This window comes from Nothoprocta perdicaria, unplaced genomic scaffold, assembly GCF_003342845.1.
Source record: "Nothoprocta perdicaria isolate Ctin4 unplaced genomic scaffold, notPer1 scaffold_1, whole genome shotgun sequence".
NCBI lineage: Eukaryota > Metazoa > Chordata > Aves > Tinamiformes > Tinamidae > Nothoprocta > Nothoprocta perdicaria.
The window spans coordinates 5,648,205-5,672,027 of NW_020454093.1; the positions used below are offsets into that span (position 1 = coordinate 5,648,205).

Below are 23,823 nucleotides of genomic sequence, written 5' to 3' on the forward strand. Positions count from 1 at the left end.
CAGGGAAATTTGGGTACAGTGCCCTTCCTTTTTCAAAATGCTGGCGGGAAATGAGAGAGGAAGAAACTACAGCTAAATTTGGGGCGAAAAAAATAAATAAATAAAAAAAATGAGTTCTGGAGCCAGAACACACGATATCCTTAAGGAAAGTCCTGACTCTAGATTAGATGTTCTGAAGGAAAACACCGCATGCATATTAAGAGATTTACAGAAGGAGAGGAAAACTTTTAGTAAGAGGAAAGAGAAGGAGACCCCACATGCAGCCTGCACTTAGTACCTGATCTCAACAGTATCTTTTGCTTTGAAGCATGGTGCAGCACAGCACCGAGGCTCGGGGAACCAAATCCACCTTTAAGAATCTGCGCAACTTTGGAGATCCCTTTGCTGCAATCCAGGATCAGTTTCTCACTTAAAGCAATCATGTCCCCCCTCCGCAGGCAATCCTGCAATGCTCTGGAAATCCCACCGTCTGCAGAAGAGGAAGGCTCCACAAGGCTGTCACCCGGGGTCTGCGCCTTCCTCCCAGCCCCACGCCTGGGAAGAGCTCTCCAGAAATCAAGGGAGCTTCTGATGACACCTGGCAGAAGCCGCGTTTCCCACTAGCTCTATTTTTACCTTGCTCCATGGGAGCCAATGGGATGCAGCAGGACACGGGGAGCCTCCCATCTGCGAGCGCTTCCCTTCCCGTTGCCCAGACAGGCCTCGGCGTGGGGCAGAGCGGAACATACCTCAGGGCTGAGGGCTGCCAGGGTGGCTGCGGCATGCAAGACGAAACCGGCACGCAGCTGCACCTTTTGGAAGGGCTCGCAGCAGAGAGAGATATTCTGGAGTTAGTACCTGGCAACGGCGAGTGGAAACTTAAGGCTGGAATTTGGCTTCTAACGTTTCTGAGCCAAATCTTTCATTACTGCTGGAAGAAGGGCGAAAATGAGTGTATATATAAAGGATGTGATTTAAAATGTAACAGCACACACCGTGGAAAAGAGTTCAACTTCTAAATATTTTTACAGCAACTATATACTAACATTAATTCACTTTTGAATCAAGATCTCCACGCACAGTCTTAACCTTTTTCAAGAAATGTGCATTTGAAGCTATGCATACATATTGCAATCGATGACAACGTAGTTGTGCATAGAAGTCTAACATCTGAGAGGACAGATCTTAAGATGTTTATAAGTGGCTTATGTGCATGCAGATATGCTCTTTATTTACGCAACTGTATCCACTAACATAGCAATTTATGTCTTCACAGATTTGCACGTATGCTTGTGTGAAAGTCATATAATGCGATCGGGCTTGAAGGGTTTGACCAACACTAAAATTAACTGTGTAACAAACATAAACATATTAATTAACACAGAAGAACAAGGCAACAGTAGCTGTCACTGCGAGGCAGGCTGCGATACCACCTCCAACAAGGTCAGCTAACAAAACCATGAAGTCTCTGGTACTTTTGCTGCGGCAGCACCAGGAGCAAAACGAAAGGCCAGGCGGCAGATTCTCCATGGAAATCAACCCTACGCTCACTACTGAAAATCCTGGGAAATGGAGGACCTTTCCTTCTTGCTTCAAATGCTGCTGTTTCAGGAAACAAGCAGTTACACATTGTGGTGGCTCGGGGAAAAGCAATTCAAAAAGTGTTTCACTATTATCATCCGCCTTCCCTGAGGCAGATATTGAATTTAAATGAGAATTCATAATGGCTGAATTTAAGCACTTGTCAGCACATAATGTTAAGTTTGATGGGAGATGTACGTTTGAAAGGAGGGCAGGTGAATATTCCTGTGCAGCCTTTGGGGCAGTGGTTGGAGTCGAGGCAATCAATGCCCTCAGAGTGCCTTAATGCTGAGGAATCCCTAAATCAGAACAGCAGCAGCACTGAGGACGACTACACTGAGCACACATGAAAAGCTGTGTCCGGGTAAACAAGAGTTCTGATTCCTGATCAGGGAAGTGGCCAGGAGGTCCCTCGGGCAGCACGAGGGGAGGCCCAGCCCTTATCAGTGCCTGCCAGGTGGTGACTGCTCCAGATGCGGAGCCCGAATCTTCCCTGCCCCCTCGCATCTGGCTCCGTCAGCTCGGGAAGAAGCACCACAGCAAGTCCCTGTCCCACAGCTGAAGAATGAAAAGACCCTTGGTGACACAAAGTCACCAACTTCTACCGAGAGGATATTGCAGGCCATTATATGTTTCTTTATAGTCTTATCAAGGGCCCAATGCAATACTAAGACAGAAAAAAAGATGGGTCTGGTATTACAAATAAATAGAGAAGTTTTTTCCAAGATTTGAGGACCATAACTACGCCTTGGCTTTAGTAATTTTAGAAAACTTCATGACATTTACTGAAAGCAAAATAAATTAGGTATTTAGAAATGCCCAGCTGCTATTAGCAATGTGTTTTAACTGGAAAAGGATGAAAGACAAGAAGGTGAAGATAAAGAAGTTAATGTCACTGTGTGCCACAGAGCAATCAAGCACTGCAATAGCCTGTAAAATTATCCGCAACTGTTGGAGGAGCAAAGGAATTCCTTTTGACCAAGAAGATTTGATTTTGGCTACAGCTACGTTCTCCTAAAGGCAGAATCCATCCCTGAAACAGCAAGAGCAACAACTTCTCATGGCTCAGCCACCTTCTCCAATATTTGTTTCATTAGCAATATTGTACATTTTTTTCCATGCGAGAGGCAGGTTTAAGCTTCTGTGAATTCGATACATCCATTATGAATGGCTAAAGAGGCCTCTCTACTATTACTTGTCTTTTATTTTTATCAGATGTCGTCAATCAGAGAGACTGTGGACCCAGAATACCACGGAGGCCTTGGCAGAAGAGGAGACTAGATCAAGGAGAAGTGAAGAGAGAAGAAACTACCTCAGGGCTAGATGAAGAACTGGTTTGGCCCAGCAAGGCGCTCAGCCTGGGAGCTCACAGGAAACCCACTTTCTGTTTAGGCAGAAAAATGCGTGCGAGTCAAGATTTATTGAGATGTGAAAGATCCCAAAGCTAAAAGGAATGAAGAAATAACATCTGCTAGTGACCTTACATGACTAGAGTACAATTGGGAAGTGTGATGGAAATTCGGCTAATTCTAAATTCCCGTCAGAAAGTTCTTCAATACTGTGCAGCAAGTCCAGTTCATTTCTTCCATCAATCAGTAGGTTTTGATTATTGTCTGGAGGACAAAGTGAAAACCTCATTCAGATGTTCAGCGTTAATGGCATGCCAAGGATTTTAGCCACACAAGGAAATACAGCTCTGTACTGGAAAAATAATTTATCATATCAGGTTGTCAGTCCTCTTCGTCTACAATGAAGAAACACCTGAAAAGAGTACAACACCCTTCTTGGCAAATCTCAATGATATCAATTACTTCTCATGGATAAAGAATACTCCATTAATGTCTCCTGAACTTCAAAAACCTTTTCAAAGCATTTGTATCTCTGCTGTTGTCCTATATCAGTAACATAGAATTAGTCTAACCTACAGAACCTATGAAGGTTGGAATAAAATCTGAATACTACTTCATCGTATCTTGGCTACATATAATACATGGAAAAAGACAGTCACCTGTATAAATCACTGCTGTGAGACACGTCAAATACTTTGCTGAGATACTTTCCATGGTTATCAGCACAAATATGCAAGGAATGATGTGAGTGATAAAACACGTGTACAGTGATTATGCGGGAAGGTGGAAGGTGGCCGTGTGAGAAAGATCCGCTCTCCCTTCCCCACGTGTAACCTTGCACGAGCTGCAGGTAAGGGCTAAGGAGAGTAAGGGGGAGAAACCATGAGTGAAAGGAAAACAATCCAAAGCAAATATAGATTAACAGGAGAAAATCTGCAAAGAATAGATAGCAGAAAGCTCTGATTTGATATTAAAGATTGCAATTTTTAATGTATTGATTCTTAAAATATATATTTTTTCTCTTCTCTGGCACAAAAATGAATGCTTGTCACAGACCCATTGCATTAATCGTCAAAAAAAAAAGCCCTAAAACAAAACAAAAGTTCAAAGACAGGAAAACAGGAATGTGTCTGACTTCAGAAAAGCCTGGCTGCACAAAAGCACAGCAAAATGAGACAGATTTGTATGGTACGAAACCACCAATCAGCAGTAGCACTGCAGAATATTATAGTCCTTCATTACAGCTTAATGCTTCAAATAGTATCTGCTAATCACATTTCACACTTACTAATGTTTCATAAAGCCCCATTTCTACCATCTGGGGAAGGGAAGTTGTACAGCCCGTACTGTAGCGGAATTCTGTACATAATATTCCAACAGATTAAACCTCCGTAACTTTATGAATTACGAGTTGTCAGGCACTTTTCTCATCTGCTACAGAATATACTTCTTAGAAACAGGAGCTATAAATAAGACAACAGATGTTTTTTGTTGGCTTCAGTTGAGCACAGATAATTTTTAAAAAGCAATCTGCAGTTAAAAAGCCTGTCGCAATGACAGCATTCTGCTTCCCTCTATGGGTGAGCTTTTGTAATACTCCCTTTTTGAAATGGTAACTGAAATTAGGATTTGAAATGGCTGCAACTATTTTCAATTAGCACTGCCTGCAACCAACACGAACAGAGAAAGCAGCAGCCCTCTTCTGGGGAAAAACTGCAAGGCTTATGGAAAAAAAAAAAAAAAGATATTCCAATGCCATGCATAATGTTTAACAGTTTTGGGGGAAAAAACAGTGTCCCACACATTTCAGGGGCTTGGAGGCTGACACAAGCTTCAGTGCTGTCCTTCCTTTCTGAGAGCTCACCCCAAGCCCTGAGCGACTCTGCAGGCCCACAGCACACAGCCACATTCTCACAACTCCTAATTAACATTTGTTTAAATAGAAAACCAGGTTAGCATCTCCAAACTCAACAAGCAGGTACAGCCCTCAGAGTGTGATTCTGAGGCAGAGAAAGAAAACATTTTCAAAGCTCACATCTACTTCTAAGATCCTGAAGAGGTCTGCATGTTCCAGCGTAATACTTTTCAACCAGAGAGATATTAGAAGATTAGAGTAAAAAATGGTAAAGTAGCCACTTTGCAGCAACCCCCCATGAGCCAGGATAAGATGGCCAAGGTAGCAGCAACAGTGGGGAAGGGAAGAGACAGGCACAACCAAAGAGCTGCAGTCAGTAAATTGCAAAACGTGGCCTTTTTGCTAAATGCTGCCTGTGCCCATCATTCCCTCCTCCTGGAGGATGGCAGCTCCAGAGCTAGGAACTAACTGAGCTCCAAAAATGTTGGAGCAGTTCTGCCCAGCTCCCTGCACAGATGCTAAAAAGCAGCAATGAAAAAGGCTGCTGCAGAACAACGGTTCTGACTTGACAGGGCAGCTTCTGGCAGTGGTCTTGCATGAAACCATAAATGATGGGAAGGAAAAAATCCTACATGGAATATCCTAATGTACTGTGGCTAGCATAGGTGTGAGGACAAATGGCACGTTCTACTGACAAGTGCACCTTGTGACTGACTTAACAGGTTCCCTGTGCAACGTTCAGGGTTAGTATTGTCATTAAACATCCAGATTGCAGTAGCAGTACCTAGAAATCCTTATCAGGCTCAAACAAACTTGCAATAGGTTCTGTGCAAACAGCGTCTCCCTTACTGGCCTTAGGATTAACTAAGCCATCTCTTAGAATTCACACCAGTTGCTCTATTAACCTTTCCACAAACTCTACCTCATCCTTCCCTAAAATATTAAAGCCATACTCTGATACTCTAATGCTGGTTCTGCTCTCTAAATTCCTTTTTAAAAAATAAATAGTAAACTCTAGTAAAAGTGTACTTTAAGCAGATCACGTAAACTGCTAATATACTTAAATATTTTACTACTATTCCCCCTTCAAGAAATAAGTAGTAAAGCTCCCTCTATCTGACACATGGAATACTACACATATAACAACATAAAAATCACAATGTCAAGTTCTCAAAGTTTAAGAAAACTAAGAACTAAGGCTGGACTCATCAGCTCTTTCACGTCTTTTCACGTTATCATATAGCATCGTTCCCACCAAATTACTCTGCCTCAATCAGTGCACAAAAGGTCCAACGTTCTTGAGGAACGGTTCAGTAGTTGAGGTATTTATTACCTTCAGCTTTACTCCATTTGTGAAAGGGCATATGATCTTCTAGCAAATTCCTATTCTGCTACTCATTTTCTGCTTCAAACCTGGATACTTAACTTCCTCTTGTCAGGCCCTGTAGTATCTCCAACCTAGCTTCTCATGCAAGAGTACTTTGTGCCATAGCTTGGTCTCTAGTTCTTCCTAGCAGATGGGAAAACAGTCTTTTCTTTCTGAACACCTCCACCACGCTTAAGAGACAGCTGCCTATCTTTGAAAGGAAACAATGCTAAGGTCCACCTCAAAAAAGGCACTGTGAATTTTGGATCCAGCCATTAGTATATTCTGCCTTTTCTGGACAAAGCTGTGCAGAACGCTGTGCTGAGATGACTTCAGGGACATCAGCTCTCAACTGCAGCGAGTTCCCATGCTGGTGTTTTCAGACCTCTGACCCAAGCTTTGCTGGCTTATTGCCACAGACGGGCTACTAATGAACATATGTTAGAAAACTATAGTCCTTTTGCTAAATAAACACCCCCACTACTAGGTAACCATTTAGTACTTGCTGTTAGACAACCAGCTTTTTATTAAGACACCCACTCAGTCAACTTTTGATTTCTGGTAGAAGTTCAAGGCCTTGCCTTCTCATATAGACCTTGCAAGCGAGGGTTGTTGTTTTGTCACTTCAGGATGAGAACAGTGCAGTTTCCTCCAGAAAAGGAGCAATAAACAGGGTGCCAATGCGCAAAAGCTCAATTATCACTTGCTGTATTGAAACAGTGGGAGAGGGAATGGGAATCAATAAGGATGCTGGCATACAGCACTCACCTATCAAGATGACCGATCTCATTCCCCATCCCATAACCACAATGAAGGTTAGTAGGAGCGCTCCAGCAGCATCTGCTCTTTGCCACAGAAACAGGACTGCTGGATGGACATTTGCTGGAAGAGACTGGGCACCCTCTTCTTATAACCTGCCTAAATGAAAAGGATCTTCATTCCTTACCACTCTTTACTTCTCTTACTACCACAAAGATCTTCCTTATGCAAAGTCATCAGGAGTTTCTGATACTGACTCTGATTGGAAAGTAGCTTTTAAACCGCTCTCTTTTTTATTCAATAACCTTAACGTGTACAACTTGGGGAATAAGGTTTTTTTGTTGCTATTTCTTTGGTAAAGACAGGGTAAATGGGGGGAAAAAGAGAAAAAAAAAAAGTCACACCACTCAAAGTATCCACAGGCAAGCAATCTAGAGAAGAAGCAGCTCCTCACTGCTGCAAGAAAAAGTGTGCATTATCATGTTTAAGAAGTCAAGTTATTTAGATCTGGAAGATTTACATAAAAATATTGGCAGAAGCTGCTGACAGATAAAAGCCAAAACAGCTCCTTCATCTTTTGGGAATTATGGGAAGCATTTATAAACACAGAGAAGGTTAAAAATAATGAGTGTAGAGCAGTCACCTAGAAAAAAAATGCAAACAATGGGCTTGCTTTATTCTGCAAGCTGACATGTTTCAAATTAAGTCTTTCTTGTCTTAAAAAAAAAAAAAAAAAAAAAAAAAAAGCAGCCTGGGGCTCTAGATGTAGCAAGAAAAATACAGAAACAGGGCAATGTTGAAAGGCAATCTTGTAGAAAGCAAAAATGGGTTAATCCTTATAGACATTAAACCATGGGCTGATCTGACATAGATACTGAAACACTATTATTGAGAAATTCCTGAACTGGATCTACAGAGAGTTAATCCCACTGCCTTCTTTAATTTTGGATAAAGAAGAAAACTCTCAGTCTGTACATAACAAATCCTCTGACCCTGATCACACAGCTGTCTAGATTACCCCCCACAGCAGTATCAGTGTTGATTTCTCGTTCCAACTTTTATCACTATCTAGACACCATACCAAAAGGGCCTTAAGGAATATGAAGCAGCACTTAATATATGAAATTAAAAGTTATCTATTCTATAAAGCAGTGTTTTGTTTGTTCATACTGTGCTGTTGAATTAGCTAATTTAGATCTTAGTAGTTAAAGCAGTGAATTCATTCCATAAAACTTAACTGCTTTGAGCATACAATGGTCTCAGCTGGCCACCTAACTTGAACTGGATAAAGAATCCTCTTTCTGTATCTGCATCCAGCATCTTGCACAGTACAAACTTGTACAGCACAAAAATCTGTTATGAGAATTGAAAACAATGAAGTTGGTACAACAAAAAGATTATCTTCTTGTCAGCCTCAAAAGCTGACCATCAGCATCAGCATCTGCAAGCCAAATCCTGACCAAAGATTGGGTAAAAAGTATGGAACAGGATTTCAGTGTGCTTTGGTAGGACTAATATTTTTACAAGGAGACCAAAAGCAACAGGAAAAGGCTTTCTCTTGAGAAGTTTAATTGTAAGTACTTCAGATAGATTTTTTGCAACATCAGTGCAAACTTGCAGTTTTAAATTGCTCCAGACCTTAAGAAACCCTAAGAAAATGTCACACACACACACACACACGCACACACGTATCTTTTTTTGACCACCATCCTGTTCTTGCTGAGAAAGTTAAGTCCGTCTTCTAAACTAGCCACCTAAATCTTAACTATAATAGCATTATCTATTTGTCCATCTACCTGTATTTCCACATATGTACACACGCTGAAAGAGAGAGCTTGGAGCTACAGCCACTTGGTTGTTTTAGAACGTTGATTACAGGATACAATAAAGGTGAAAAAAAATATCCCCTCCTTGCACAAGATGTGATAAAACATGTGGAAAGGTCTTCCAGCTACGACTGGTGGTGGAGTCAAACACATACACACCAAGCAGGCGGAGGCTTGCAAGGCTGGAAGGCTTCTGCCTGGAAGGAGTTTGCCTTCTTCCACACTGGCCAGCCAGGGCTTGGATTGGCTGCTATTCTGTCAAAAGGCCAGATATATTCTGGTTGTTTTCCTGCTATTCTACTGAAGCAAAAAGAAAAAAAACCCACCCTCTTGCATGTCTGTTTTTGTTACTGTGCTGCAGAGGAATCCCTGGGTCATCATCTTGCCAAAAGAACCAGTTACCTTTATTTGACCCTACCAAATGAGAACACCTCTTTCTTTTTCTTCTGTCTTCTTAAAGAACTTTTTCCTCTTTTGTTTGTTTAAATGTGGCACATGCCAGGAAGAGGAAGGACGGCTTGCTTGGTTCACAGATGGAGAATCATTCCAAAAAACTAATTCCCTGCTGAGAACAGAAGCAAGAGGAACGCATTTGTTTTAAACTGACCTGTTTTTCTAACAGGCTTATGACTCTGCTTTCAAAGGCAGTTCAATTGACTTGCCTGCTTCATCAGAACAAGAATTTTTCTATCTGGGACTCCTTTCAATTTCCAATATTATGCATTCAGCTAGAAAAACTTGCATCTTAATTAGTTAATCTCTGGCATCTTCAAAGAACTTTACTAAGACTTCAAAAGTTAGAGCTCCTCAAAAATGTTAGAGCCAGCAGACTGTTGGTGTAACCACTGCACACCAGCTAGGTAATTCTTTCAGGGCTCTTTCGTTGCCTGCCACCAAAGTGGTAACTATGCCACTTATAGCCCTTCTAGGGAGATCAGTATGAAAAACACACATAAATCCAGGTCTAAATTTAAGGGATTTTTTAAAAACAAGATATTTCTCGACTTCTCTGAAAAAATGAGCCATTTTTTGTCCAGAGAGCTCCAAAATGAGCTCTCTTTTTCTTATATTTTACTATGGGTCAGTTTTCCACAAAAACATTATCAAACTGAGAAGTCTTTGGAGACAAAGCAAAGTATGAAAACTGGATTCCCCATTGACCCTCAAAATAGCTACAAAATACCCATCCTCAAATTATATGCAGATACTTGGTACATACTAGGAGTCAATACTGTAGTTCCTGTATGCTCCAATCAAGCTATTGAGAATAAGGACAAAGCTCCAGGTGTTATTACAGTGCTCATTTCCACCATGGTCTGACAGTGTTTTGTAAGCTCTGAACCAAGCATCTTGAAATTAGAGAAATTTGTGCTTTTTACTTCTGAGTGGCCACCAACTTGAGCCCAAAAGAACAAACTGCAACCACATTTAGCTGTACTTTTCCCTTCTCTTTATAGCTCCTCCATGCTTTATGCACATTGCATGTTCTGTCTCCTTCTCTCTCAGCATTTGGTCTCCTTTTCCTTCTGGCACTCTGTAAAGCTGCCAGCCAGCAAGCTTTGCTTTTAATAAGTAGATCTGCCAACTTAAACAGCACTCTCCTAAGGCAATCAAATAATGAAACACACATGTATGTACTTGCACGTAATCTGTCAAATGCCTCTATAGCCCACTACAAACAATTTTTGCAATTCAGGGTTTTTACAGGCGCATGCATTTGTACATTCTTGCTTTTTCAGAGTCCTATGTCCTCGCTGAACAGATAAATCTAAAGCCTCTGTGATTTACATACCAGTATCTAGCAGAGACATAAGTTGTCAAAAAAATGCAAAAAAAAAAATACAAAGCTTGCACAGACAGATTCCATTCATATGGAATAAGCATATCCTTCAATTTCTCCAACTTTGTGAAGGGATCTGGTGCAAGACTGCACAGATTCCTCTACCACAGAACACTCTTTTCATGTTTCAAGTGTGTCCAGAAAGAGCTAATGAACAACATTCCAAATATCAAGAGTATTTTTTTCTGCCTCCCTCGTTACTCATCTGTCATTTGCACTGAAGCATTCTGGATGTCCACTTTCTAAGCTAGTATTTCCCAAAGGAGATATTTAACGTATGACTAGCAACAGAGTAATCCAGAAAAAAAACTTGGTCTGTCACCCTGTTATGAAGTTGCACTGCCACATCTCTTGATTAAGTAAGGCTGCAATTTGCAGCATGGCAGAACAAATGTGTCAATAAAAGCATCTGATTTCAAGGACTGAAATTAATGAGATAACTTGCTCCCCTTGGAAGTCTCCTGTACTCTTCCTGTGCATTGCAACTGTGAAACTGCAAAAAAAACCAAAGCTATTAGAGATGAATCATAGGAGTGCAAAGCAAGAGGTAATTTAAACATGCATCCCTGACAGGCATCCTTGTAGCATAAAATTTACAAGACCAAGAATTTCAAAATTTAAATGCTCAGAATTGGGAAACAAAGTGAGCCAACATTAAATTATGTCACCACATCTGTTCAATCTGTCCATTCATATTCTAATAATTCTCCTGCTTTTGATACTTTGACTTGGATTCCAGACTATGAAGGTGGATGGTGCAGTCGAGGAATGCTAGTATGATTTGTTCTACAAGGAATCATCTTGGGCACCCTGTACTACGTAACTGTTGCCTACAGGGCAGGAAGCAGATGGTACTTTCTCTCTGGCACAAATAAAGCCTTGTAGTGTCCAGCTTATCTTGATTCTGGACGTTAGCTCATCTCAGTGAACAGTTAAGTGAAACTTTATTCTAGTTTTGTCTCCAAATCCATCTTTTTGAAATGTTTTACCTCCACAACCAAGAGATCAGTGACTTAAAACTGTAGATACTTTTAAATCATATATGTGGGCTCTGTCACAGGAATCATAATGCTGCCTTCACTCACACCAGTACCCTGAAGATGTCTTAATATTCACAAAGCTCCGTGACACGATTGCCAGGAATGTCACTGGAAAAACCACAAGAGGCAACAAAGAAATCTGCTTCCAGAGAGGAGACTGAATTCTGTGAAGTAGAGGTGCCTTCAGACCACAAACTAAACAACCAAAATGAAGCAATTCTCTTTCGGCGAGGACGCCTACAATGAACAAAGCCAGGATGAGAAGCAAAACAGGGCTCAGGTGACTAGATAATTAACTGTATCATACTGCATGTACTACAGGTGGTATAGTTACATGTACAAGCACAACTTTAAAATGCTCGGTTTTGCAACTTTAACAATGTCTTGTTAATATAATGGGGAATTCACTCTACATATGCAGATACATCAAAATGGCAAAACTCCATGTTTATTCTAATATAATAATTCATCACCATAACAGAATATCCAATTAAAACTGTCACTGTATCATCTCCTCACTTGTAAGAAACCCTACTGATCATCACGCTAACTATCCAGATAATAAGCAGCCCTGAAAAAACAACCATCCTTGCCAAAGTGTCTAGCAGCATTTTTATTTGCATTAGTGAAGATAACCGAATGCAACCAAGGGAAATAATCTGACTGAAAATAGTTTCTGCACTTTCCATCCCCAATTAAATGTAGCTCAAAAATTTAGAAGACATTTCTGCTACTGAACTTGTAAGTCTTGCTATCTAATGGATGAAACTGGAAGTTAAGTCATGTCCATTAAGCACATAGTAAAAGGAGGAGTTGGGATTGATCAGAAACACACTTTACACCATCTAGAAGTTATGAGCTTGATACAGGAATTATGGAGTGACATTCCATGCCCTATTAACACAGGTCAGACTAGATTATTGCAATGCTGTTTCCCTTCTGTCTTTGAAGTCCACAAAAGGACAGTTAGATACTGCTCTTCTATACCCTATATATCATGTAATATTTTACACACATCCATACCAGATGAAAATTGTATACTCAAAAGGCAAAATCTCTTTAAAACAGCCAGCATAATTACAGCATTTGTGCTCCAAACCCTACAGGCAATGGGAACTCTGCCTGAGAGAAATGAGAATAAGAGCTGTGGGATTTGTCCCAAAGCTGCTAATCCCTGACTATAGGTCTCATCCTGTTCCTTCTGAAATCAAAATGTGTTTTGCCACTAATTTAAGGGAAAGCAAAACAGGAGCCTGCTGCTTCTTGTATGAACAAGTCTTTTCAGTAAACAAAGTCACATCTAACATTTATAACAACATCGGTACTGCAAAATAAGTTTTTTTTTCTTTTGCATCCAAAGAGTTTTTGAATAAAACGTTTTAAATTCTGTATTCAGAAGAGAGCAGCTCACATTAACAGGCACAGGCATGTTACAGCTAAACTACTAGACAACTTACCACAGCATTTGATTGACTGGCTATTTAGATCAGGCAGACAATAAAAAGCAAAAAAAAAAAAAGTCCCATTCTCTTCTTATTGGCTGTTCTTACTGTGTCATAATAAAACCCTAGATATTTGTCTTAGAGGAAACATCTGGAGCAAAAGCATGCCAGTTGGTAACCGTCTTCCCCTTTTTGCTAAACGGTACATGCAGCTTAAAGTCCCATATCTTAATTCACTGGGGAAAGCACCCCCAATCCACTCTCATTTTCTGTACAAGTTTTAATATTGTAAATATAAGAAACTTAACTATCACTTTGAGACTAGCCTAACGCAAAGCAATGATTACTATCACGTAGAACAGATGAGTGCCAAATGTTCTCTCAGCAGATAGTCACACTTCTCTCAACAGCCAAAAGGCTGTTCAAAAGAAGCAGGGCTTCTTGTCAGGTGTTCTGCAGTAAATGCTGTTAACCCAATGACTTACTGTAAGAAAATGAAAGTGTTGTGATAATAACAGGATGGTGAAAAACCCTTATTTTAAATATGGGGCTAGAAATTACACAAACTAACAAAAGAGTTTTGGAGTTCTCAACACTAAATTTGAACCCAGGAGGAAGTTAGAAAAACATAAAAGCAGTAGGGAACGCACACTAATCTCCGAACCAACAGTAATAAATTATAAATACACCAGAGCAAGAAGAATTCAAACATCCATCCATCCCTCTGTGCTCTTGAGGACCCCTAAAGTAAGTGAACAGAGGTCCTTTATTTGCAGACATTTGATATGAAGCTTTTGCTACGTACTATTTTGAATCAGAGTTCCTTAACACTTTTGCTGTTGAATAAGCAAGATTGTGAGAGTCACTATAAAAAATCTTTAGTCTCAGAACCAGCTTACACTGCAACAGAAGGCCTCCCTAAATCCTTCCCTCCGTAACAAAATTGCTTATGGAGGCTAACGAGCAACCACGCTACTCTGGCTGCAGAACAATTGAACAGATTTGGACTGGCGAGAATATACTCTAAATTATACTCAAACATCTGTCCAGATTTGACTACAAAGCACCCAAAATAACTCGCTTCAGAATGTCAGTGGATGACATTTTCTGACGTTTCTCTCCAGGGAAAGGCTATAGTGCAAACAACGCTGCCAACACCAAACAAAGAACGGAGGCCTGTATCGCAACAAGGGGCCCAAAGCCCCCGAGCCTGCTCGGCCAAAAATCCCTCCTTCAGAGGAGCTCTAGCCGGGCCCCGATGCTCCAGAGAAGAGGAGCCGAGTGCCACCACATGCTGATGGCTCTGCGGTCCACACTCGGCCCGCGGAGGCCATGGATGAGGCGCCGGGCCTGCGGGCCGGCCTGTGGGGAGGGCTCCATGGCGCCTCACCTGCGCCAAGCAGCTGCGGCTCCCACACGGCACAATCCCTGGATCCGCTCATAAACATTACGGACATTCTTTCACTTCTCCGTCCAAGTCTCGCGCATTAAAAATTAAGAATTAGCGACAGAGGACTGGAATGCGCGGTCGCAATGTTAAACATCATGTGAAAGCACAGAAAGAACTGCGAGCCTTCGCTCCTGGCTGCTTGTTCCTGGGATATTTCTGGACGGGAAGATAGTGAAGCCAGACACAGCTGTGCAGCCTTATCTATCACTGCACATAATTAGTGGCTTCTTTCATTAATACTGTAATTTAAGAGATCTGGTCTACCTCCAGCTGAAAGCCGTTCAGGAGGAGGGTTGAGCAGTTGAGGAAGGGAGACACTTACAAAGTAAGAGCCCTCCCTGTGACAGGAATGTTTTAGAAGCCATAGCAGACTATGAAACGTGAGGCTGCAGTGAATTAGACCATTTAAAAGTTCCTGAGTGTTGTTTCGCCAAGATTAACTCTCCGTGCTTACCTACAAAACTTATCCAAGTGGGAGGTGGACATCTAAGAAGAAATCAGCGACAGCACTAAAGCCTTCTCTCCTTCCCCAACAAATTCAGGCTGTGGTGCAGAAGTGCATGGAAATAGGGCATCAAATGAATCTGAGCCAAGGCAGAGTAATGGCAAGCAAGATATTGCATTGATCCAATGTGCTTAGCTGAAACAATATGACTTTCAGCCACTGAAACTTTCCCTTTTAAAATCCATTTTTTAATTAAAGTCTGTTTTTCCATTAAAAAAAAAAGAGAAGAAAAAAATAATAATTAAAAAAAAAAAAGGCAGACTAGTTTTAAGCCTTCCTTCCTGAAAAACACAGTAGCTGCTCAAGACCTTCTGGAGCCCTGGATGGAACCAGGATGAGAACCAGAGACTTACAGGCCTGTCTTCTGCAGATCTGCCTTCTACAGGAATATCTTCCCACCATGGACACTGCCAACCAACCTGCTTGTATGGCTGGAAACAGGCACCTCTCAGAGGCAGATTCCACCTCTTGTCCTCTATACTCACAGGTTTTAATGAGGATTTTCTCAGACTGTAACCTCTGGGAAATGCTCTAGCACAACCAAGGATGCCAAGTGAATATTAATCAATACGGTAGCTTTTACACGCAAGTTGTCTAACAGCCAACTGAACTGTTAAAGACCATTTTAATCATTTATACCATAAGTTACTCAGTAGTTTTGAAGAAGATAGAGTTTAAAAAAGTCTTTAAAGCCCATGAACTGCATGCAAGCGTTTCTTTCCACGGCACAGGGCTGATTTTGGCATGTTTTTGGCACTCTGTCCTGAGGATTTTTGGTTACAGAACTTTATTAACTAAGCCACAGCCTAAATATTATTTTTAAATGCTGTCTTACATGAAAACTATTTTATGATATGGATCGAAATGTGAAAAATAGCTTTCAGGTGCTTTCTGGACTGTTGCATGCAGCATTCATATAAAATTGCACAAAAAAAAGCAGTCAAATTGGTACAAGCAGTTACACTTGCTGACATTTTATCAAAGAACTTCAGGCAGTTTTTAAGGGTACAAACAAAGCAAAGTGGAAAAAAAAGTAATACAGAGATAACAAACAACAAAAGAAGCACTTCTGCTAATGAAACACAAAATAAGGTTGTATTTTTTATTTTTCCTGAAAGAAAAGTTAGTGAAGCATTAACTACAGTTTTTTTAGAAAAGCCAAAGCCGTCCTCTTTAAATTCTTGTAAGTACCTATATTCTCACCACAGTATTCTCAGACCATAAAGTTCTTCCCCCATCAAAATACTGTTTCAATAATCTTGTAATCCCCTTGTCAGTTCTAGCCATTAAAATAAAACAGCTCTTTGTATTGTAGACTTCAGACTGATTTCATGGCTGTTCATCATGGAAACCAACTCTGGAGCCAGAAGCAGATGCGAGAGTGGGCAGCCAGCTGTAGTTACAACACCTGCGTTCTTTCACACAAGAAAATGTAGATGTGTGTATGGCATCACACAACTATTTAAGTGGGCATGGTCCTTTGCTTGGGTGCAGAGCGATCCATTCTTGGCAAATACTTAGTACCATGTGTTGCTGAAATTCTTAAGTCTATTTTCTCATAGGAGAACCCAAGTAAGAACTATTTACCAACTAGTGCTTTTGTTCAGATGTTCCTGCATGCCAGCTACAGGCACAGATTAAGAAGATTTAGAGGCGCAGATTATTCCATATTTACCACATGGCAAATTTACCCTGGGTACATTCACCTCAGGTGGAGTTCTCAAAAGACTGCATCAGTACTTCAGAAGGCTAAGGAAATGTAAACAAAGTCACTCAACATAATGCCACTACTCTAACTATAAAAAGGCATGTTAAGAGTAATGTAGTGTATATATAGGCAAATATTTCTTGAAGAATCAAAGAATAGTGTCCCATTTCTGTTTTTTAAAGCAAAATGTATGAGGAAAGGCAGTATTTTTTTTGTAAAGTTTGATACATCTGTGAAAAAAAGACTTCGATCAGTCACACAAGACTCTTTCAAGTGGGAAGTCATCCCTAAGGACCCAAAGGAGGTCTGTGTTCCTCCCAAAAGATACTTTTTTTCTAGAAATATTAGTTGGTCAAGTTAAATAAAGTAGGTTGGCAAGTCAAGTAAAACACTCCTCTCAAAAGGCATCTCTACTAAAAAGGAAATGATCCAAGGAAAAGGCTTCTTAGGCCATCCCGAGCAAAATGCAAGCCTGAAGCTGCCGTTTCTGGAGCTTTTCCATCCCGCTTGCTTCCTTCCACCCACTGCCAGCAGATGGGGCCAGGCATCAACCAGGAGCTTGCCCAGTGCTCTGCTCACCCACAGGCCGAGCTGCGCTTGCTGGGTGCTTGCGAGCATCCCCGGGCGCATCTCCCCAGGTTTTTGGGGTGCCCATCGCCGCAGTCCCAGAGCGGCAGGACGAGCGCCCGGCGTCGCCTCGGCACACGCAGCACCAAGCTGCCCCGTTCCGAGGCCTCTCCCTTCGGACACACGTGCTAATCCGGCAGCGAGGAGCCGCTCGCCGGCAGCGCCGGCCGGGCTCTCTGGCACAGACCTGTCACATTTCTCACCGGGAGCAAAAAACAATTACTGCCGAAGCGACGACTCCGGGGCGCGCAGGCCGGCCGCTCCGGCTTGTGCCCGCACCAGGCTGCTCGGAACTAATCCCAGGGCTCCGGCTGGAAGGGCAAGTACATCTACCAGATGAGATGGTGACTCATCCCTTCACCCCGTTATTTCCTTTTTCCATTCGTCTATATCAGGACAGATGGTGACTGTTTTCTTCCCAAGCGAGGCTCCAGGCGCTCTCTGCTCCATTCACTGTTATGGCCCCCACTTTACAAATGTAAATAGTTTTCTGAAGCACAATCATTGTACTGCAAGATTAAATAAATTGTATAAAAAGAAAGTAGAGAAAGAAACAAATCCTACAGTATGTTCGGTTCAAGCACGCACAAACAATTTTCTGCTTTTTGTCAGTTTGGATCTTTGTCCAATGTTGCATAACCTGATCTCTGGAAAGAAAGGGTTTCCAAACGCTCTGTCTCATTAGCTTCATTAATCTACGCTATATTTTTGCCATGCAGAAAAAAAACATCTTCCAATGACTTTGGGTTTTTGAACAGCTCAAAGGATATGAAATGTTAACATATGCAACCATTTAAAGTCACACAGGAAGCTACAGAAAACTCCAAAACATTAAAACAGAAAAAACATTCATATAAAATCCCAGTCTGCCCTGTGCAACTGGATCTTCATTATAAAGTGGGAATTTAGCACTCCATGTTGCATCAGAAAATCTATCAATCATTAAAAACTTTAGGCACTAACCTCTGCTTAAGATCAGCTTTCAGGAACCAGGTGGAGAAGAGATGCTGCATGAGCCAGTTCTAGACACAGTCATGTTGGAAGAGAGCTGAATCAAAGAAAACTTGGCTCGACCTAGAGCAGCTTTTTCACTTAATAAAAAAAAAAAAAAAAAAAAAAAAAAAGATGGAGGGGCAGGGACCAGGTTGCAGCAACTTAGAAAACAAAGTCTTTCAAGACAAGAGATTTGCTTTTTTTTTTTTTTTCTCCTCCATAATTTACTGCTTCACACAAACCTCAGACATTTCCTGGTACACATGAAGACCCTTCACTGTTGGAAGGGTCTCCATTCACCTTTCCTTGGCCAAAAGGTGCCAGAAGTTTCACAGGGCTCTCATCCCCTTCATTTTCTTTTCTTTACAGATGCAGTTAAAAAACACTAAAAGAATAGTGTAAACGTACTCTACATTGACAAGAGTAAGAAGAAGGCAGGCAAAAATGCAACAGTACTGAAATTCCCATACTCACTCCAGAAATTTACACAGATCATTGATAAAAGCCTGGGGGGAAAATTACTTCACTGATGCAATAAAATGTTTTTAATAGAAGATTAACAGTAGTTTTATTTGTTTTCCAATTTAAAGAGCTCCCTATTTATTTATAAATAGGATTGTGATGGCATTAGACACTGCCCATAGGAGTAGCCCTGTCCATATTACTAGCCCCATTGACTGTAATACATACAGGTAATTGCAGCATTGAACAGAGGTACCTGCAGCATTGAATACCAGCAGCACTGTGGCCCAAACATTGCAAATTTGATCCAGGTCTGAAAATTGACTAGCAAGTAATCACATCTAGCAAGGCTAGGGGAAGAAACCTTTTTTTTTTTTTTTTTTTTTAAATCTCCAATTAGTTTTCTGATATTCCTACTCAAGGCATTCATATAGTTATACAAAGAACTGACTCTTCATAGAATTTAAGTAGAACATGGTTTACAGATGAACTGAGTTATATTCAAAAAGTCCCTGTTTCCAGTTCCCCATTAATTTGTCATTTTGATATACAGCAGTTTCAAATCATCAAGCACTGACAATGTAAACTTGACTGTATTTGGTCAAGCAAGTTTCATACTACGCATTAATTTATTTAAAATACACTCTAGGGATGTAGAGAGAAGGATCATCCTAGGAAGAATCTTTTGGCCCACTGCCAACTTAATGTTGGCTGCTGGACAATATTAACTGTGCTATTCTCTGCACCAAATTTTATACACATAAATAGAAATTGCAAAGCCCGACCTTAAAGTCAGATATAAACTGCTACTTTTCTCTTATCTTTATCTGAATTGTATTTCCTCCTAACAACCCTGATTTCACTGTATCATTTTCATCCCTGCTTGCTTAAACAAATGTACCTTTATTTTGTTTCACATCTTTTTTCAGTGCAGCTTTTCCCGTAGTTTGTTCCTAAACAAAGTATATCTCTAGTCTTTTTTTAATAGTAAAGAGATATGTATAATATTTTAAAAGTCAGAAAATATCCTCTTATCTTTAATTTCCCCCAATTTATCTTAAATAAACATACACATTTTTAAACATAATTAATCCTATCCCTTTCATCACATAGAGTTCAAAGTTCATTGTTTCTCCTAATCCTGCTAGGGTAGATCTCATCCATGGTCCTAGACCATTACTGAAGCTCTCTAGCCTCTTACATCAAATTTAAACACTAAGTTAAAATGAGCTGCAATGAACTCAAAGAATATTCTTTTTAATTACAAAAATACTGGTTTGATTGCAAGATGATTCCTAAATATTTTGGCCCATAGCAATATTGTGTGCGCAATATTGTGTGTTTCATTTGAGATTGTCAGATTCCCAGTTAAATTAGCACTTTCTTGCTTCCCAGCTCTACAGTTCCAAGCTACATTAGGTAAGTGTATCACATAAGTAGTCCTGTGTCTAGAGGCAACAAACTTCAGGTTAGGAGAGATTAGTCATTAATGGATAGGGCACTGCCTCATGCCAAAGTAGTAGAAGAAAAATAGAAAAAAAAAAAAAAAAATACAACAATATTTTAGTAGAGCTCCCCCTAAACCACTGCAGGATTTCACAGCACAGCTCCCAACAGCTGTGGCTCTGCAAATGCCTGCTGTGAACCCAAGCCCTTGGCGGGCTCAAAAACCATGAGATCAGCAGCAGGACTGCTCCATGCCAAGCTGCAGCCAGCTCACAGCGTGGAGCTGGGAAGAAGAGCATCAAGGAAGCAGGGCTGGAGGGCCCAGCCATGTTACACTGATGCTTCAGAGCCTAAGCTGACCTGTACTTCCCTGGGGCAGGCACTTGTGAAAAATCAGATTGTCATTCCAACTGCTGCCCCTCAAAGTGACCTGCCACTGCTGAGGGGTCTATCCAAATACCAGTGCTTATTCTGTAGTTTAAGTATGATGGAGACAGACACGTTCATCTCAAAAGGCAGACTTCAAGAAAAAAGGAAAATTTTACCTGATCAACATATATTAATATCAAGGAGTTATCAAAGGGGCAAAACGATTTTCTTTCATAAGCAAAAATACCATTTTTAGAAGAAATGCAATGACAGTTTAGATGACTGAAGGCTAGGGTTTTAAGTGCTTAAGAAGTAGGGGCAGTACAACCTAAAATGCCAGTATACCTGCATCAGACCCCTTCTCTCAATCTGTGATGTACTCCAAGACACTGTACAGATAAAAACAATTCTTCAGTGCTAAAGGAAATCACAGTGGGAAACAGTTCAAGTCTACCCTTTACTACACCTCGCCTGACCTGGAAATACTTCTTCCAGGCTTACACTTAGCTGTCATGCACAATTCTTTTCTGCATTTCCTTTATTTTTGATGAGTATCAGCACAATTAAGCACAAACTCGTAACAGGCTAGGTGGGATGGAAGCTGATGAACAGATATCACAACTTTCTGAATTAAGCTGCAAACACTTCTATGGAGGCAGAGGGTGATGATACTGTTCATGACTGCAAAATCACTGTGAGAATCAGGATCACACACCACAACTCAGTTTCCACAAGCACTGCTCTTAAGCATTTAGGAAATATTAGATATTAAGGTAATATAAATCATTATGGACTTTCAAGAAGTAAAAGACCAGTATAAAATCTATCCTAAGATGGATCCAGCTTTAAAATAATTTAATGTAAAACCCCAATATCTGAATACCAGTACACAGAGAAGACAGAAATCACTTCACATTTGTTTTTTTTAAATCTACAGCTCTTTCAGTTAAGACTTCCTTCTATTAGCAGCAGAGCCTTGATCAAATTCTGTCCAAATTCTGCCCTGGATACTGTACTATGTAGGATAGAAAGTGATTTATGTTTAAACAAAGGAAATATCTCCCTTTGTTTACTTAAGTACTATTTTTTTCTACCACATGCTCTGCCCCAAACCAAACAAAACATAAAATTAAATCTGCTTTTTTTTCTTTTTAAATGAACGTTCCATTGCTTATTTCTAACCATCTACTCTTTCCTTTTAATGCCACATATAAACCTGTATGACAAACTACGTGATTTTCCCTGTTAGCAAGATATTTATTCTAGGAGCATACTGTTTGTTTGGATTCACCAAGACATTTCTCCATTTCTCAATAGCGAGTCTGACGAACCACAGAGGGAAACACTTCCATCAGCTTCTTGAAAACCTAAAATAACTGCTAGGCTGCTCATTCTCCATTCGGGTCTTTACAGTTATGAGCAGACCTTTTCAACCTGCAAGATCTTCATCGTGATAAGGCACCGCAGAGACCAGTAACTGACACACAAAATCACAAAATACGTAATCTAAGTTTCATCGTGAAGTTCAACTAATTCTTAATTGATGGCAATGAGGTGTGCACTAAGAAGGCTGACAGGCATGTGTTAAGGATATAAACGTGTGGAGATGCAAGTCTATGGAACGGAAATATCTGATAAAAGGTGGAAGACACACACCCCCCCACACCCGCCTTCGGAGAACAGCACTGACCTTGTTGCTCACTCTCTGCTTCAACTTTTGCAGGACTCGGCGCTACAGGGAGAGGTCGAGGAGGACGAGGCTTTGGAGTTGGGGGAGATATTTTCTTTCTTCCAATGTACTCTACATAAGTTCCCGGAAAATCCCCCCTCTCCCCTGTGGTTTCATTAAAGCCGTTTAACCAACCAATTTCCTCAGGCTTTGCTTCTTCTCCTTCACTGAATCCAAGTGCTAGTAAGGTACCTTTATTCACAGTTAATATATCTCCTAAGTGCAAGTCAATGTCTTCTTCTCGCTCTTTCTTGTAGTCATATAAAGCTCTGTACTGATATCCTTCAGCACTCATCTTGGCAAATGATTTAACATTCAAAGGTGTTAAACAGTACCAAAACGCAACTGTCCAGTTATATTTTTATGTACAGATTCAAGATGTATTAAACAGAATAAGAGAAATGTCAATAGCAATGTCCAAGAAATAAGATCCACCAGAGAATCAAAAAGCACCAGGATCTGTCATTTTACTGCTGATGTTTTAGTCATCTGAGTCAATGATTGTTGCAGAAGAACGTGTTCCACTTCTTCTATGTCTGGCAATATTCTTCCAATTAGTTCCTTGTCCGATTTTTCGGGTAATTCTGGGTGTCCATAATTGAGTTTAGCTGATTCTTATAGCTGATTCTTCTAATGTGCTTGACACAGAATGCCCACGTACCTTAAAGACTCTGTCATGCAACTCTTCATACATGCTCTTCCTAGAAAGAGAAAAGAAAATGGGTAGAAAATTGTCCTCGTACTTGTGAACCTAGGCTTACATGTGGGATTTAAGCTTTCTGCAACCCAGGCACAGCTCAGGAATGGACCACAAAAAAAAAAATGCCAGCTAATGCTTGCATTTTTATAATACACATACCTAACTACTTGAACCGAATTTGAATTGCAGCAGTATGAGGCACACTACTCCCTGCTTCATTCCCTGAGGATTATGGCTATCCAAGGCTCTCAGAATCAGAGGACAATCCCTCAAGGTATCCGTGTGAGTGCTACCTCTAACCCAGGAGCACCATCCTACACGCTGCTCCCCAAGACACAGGGCCACAACTGCCCTCCACGAGGTCGACCACAACCCAGTGCAATTGGCACTGACATTCTTGGCAGTCATTGCTGGGGTTCTCAGCGTCCCCATCTCCACAAAGAGAATGAAGGCAGATAGCAACCTCTAGCCCCAAACTTATGCTCCCCAGGCCTATTGGAGGTGCTGTCTTTTCATAACCTGCACTGAGAACCACAAAGTCAGAAATGCTCTTGCTTGACAGGTGCATTTTTTTTTTCTTAAGCAGAGGGGCTTCCCCGCTCCCCTACCTTCCAGACGGCTTTTAATGTGTTTATAGTATAACGGCAGAAAAACAATCAGCAACTGAATCAGGCACACCCAGACCACCTAAGCAGCCCCAGCAGCAGCAGAGTACCAGGGTGTATGCTTAAATTACACTAAAAACAAGAGGCTACAGGCCTGAGCACTTGAATCAAACTTGCCTGACTATAAAGTAA

General features: G+C 40.9%; 1 protein-coding gene across 1 annotated transcript in view; it reads right to left on the bottom strand.

The window, feature by feature from the left end:
* Window positions 1-23,023, bottom strand: part of PIK3R1 (phosphoinositide-3-kinase regulatory subunit 1) — a 48,508-nt gene extending 25,485 nt beyond the window's left edge. Inside the window, exon 1 of the mRNA XM_026036793.1 lies at window positions 22,288-23,023. Coding sequence (XP_025892578.1) covers window positions 22,288-22,621 — 334 coding nt within the window. The 5' untranslated portion in view covers window positions 22,622-23,023. The remainder of the gene's footprint in view (window positions 1-22,287) is intronic.
* Window positions 23,024-23,823: the final 800 nt, after the last annotated feature.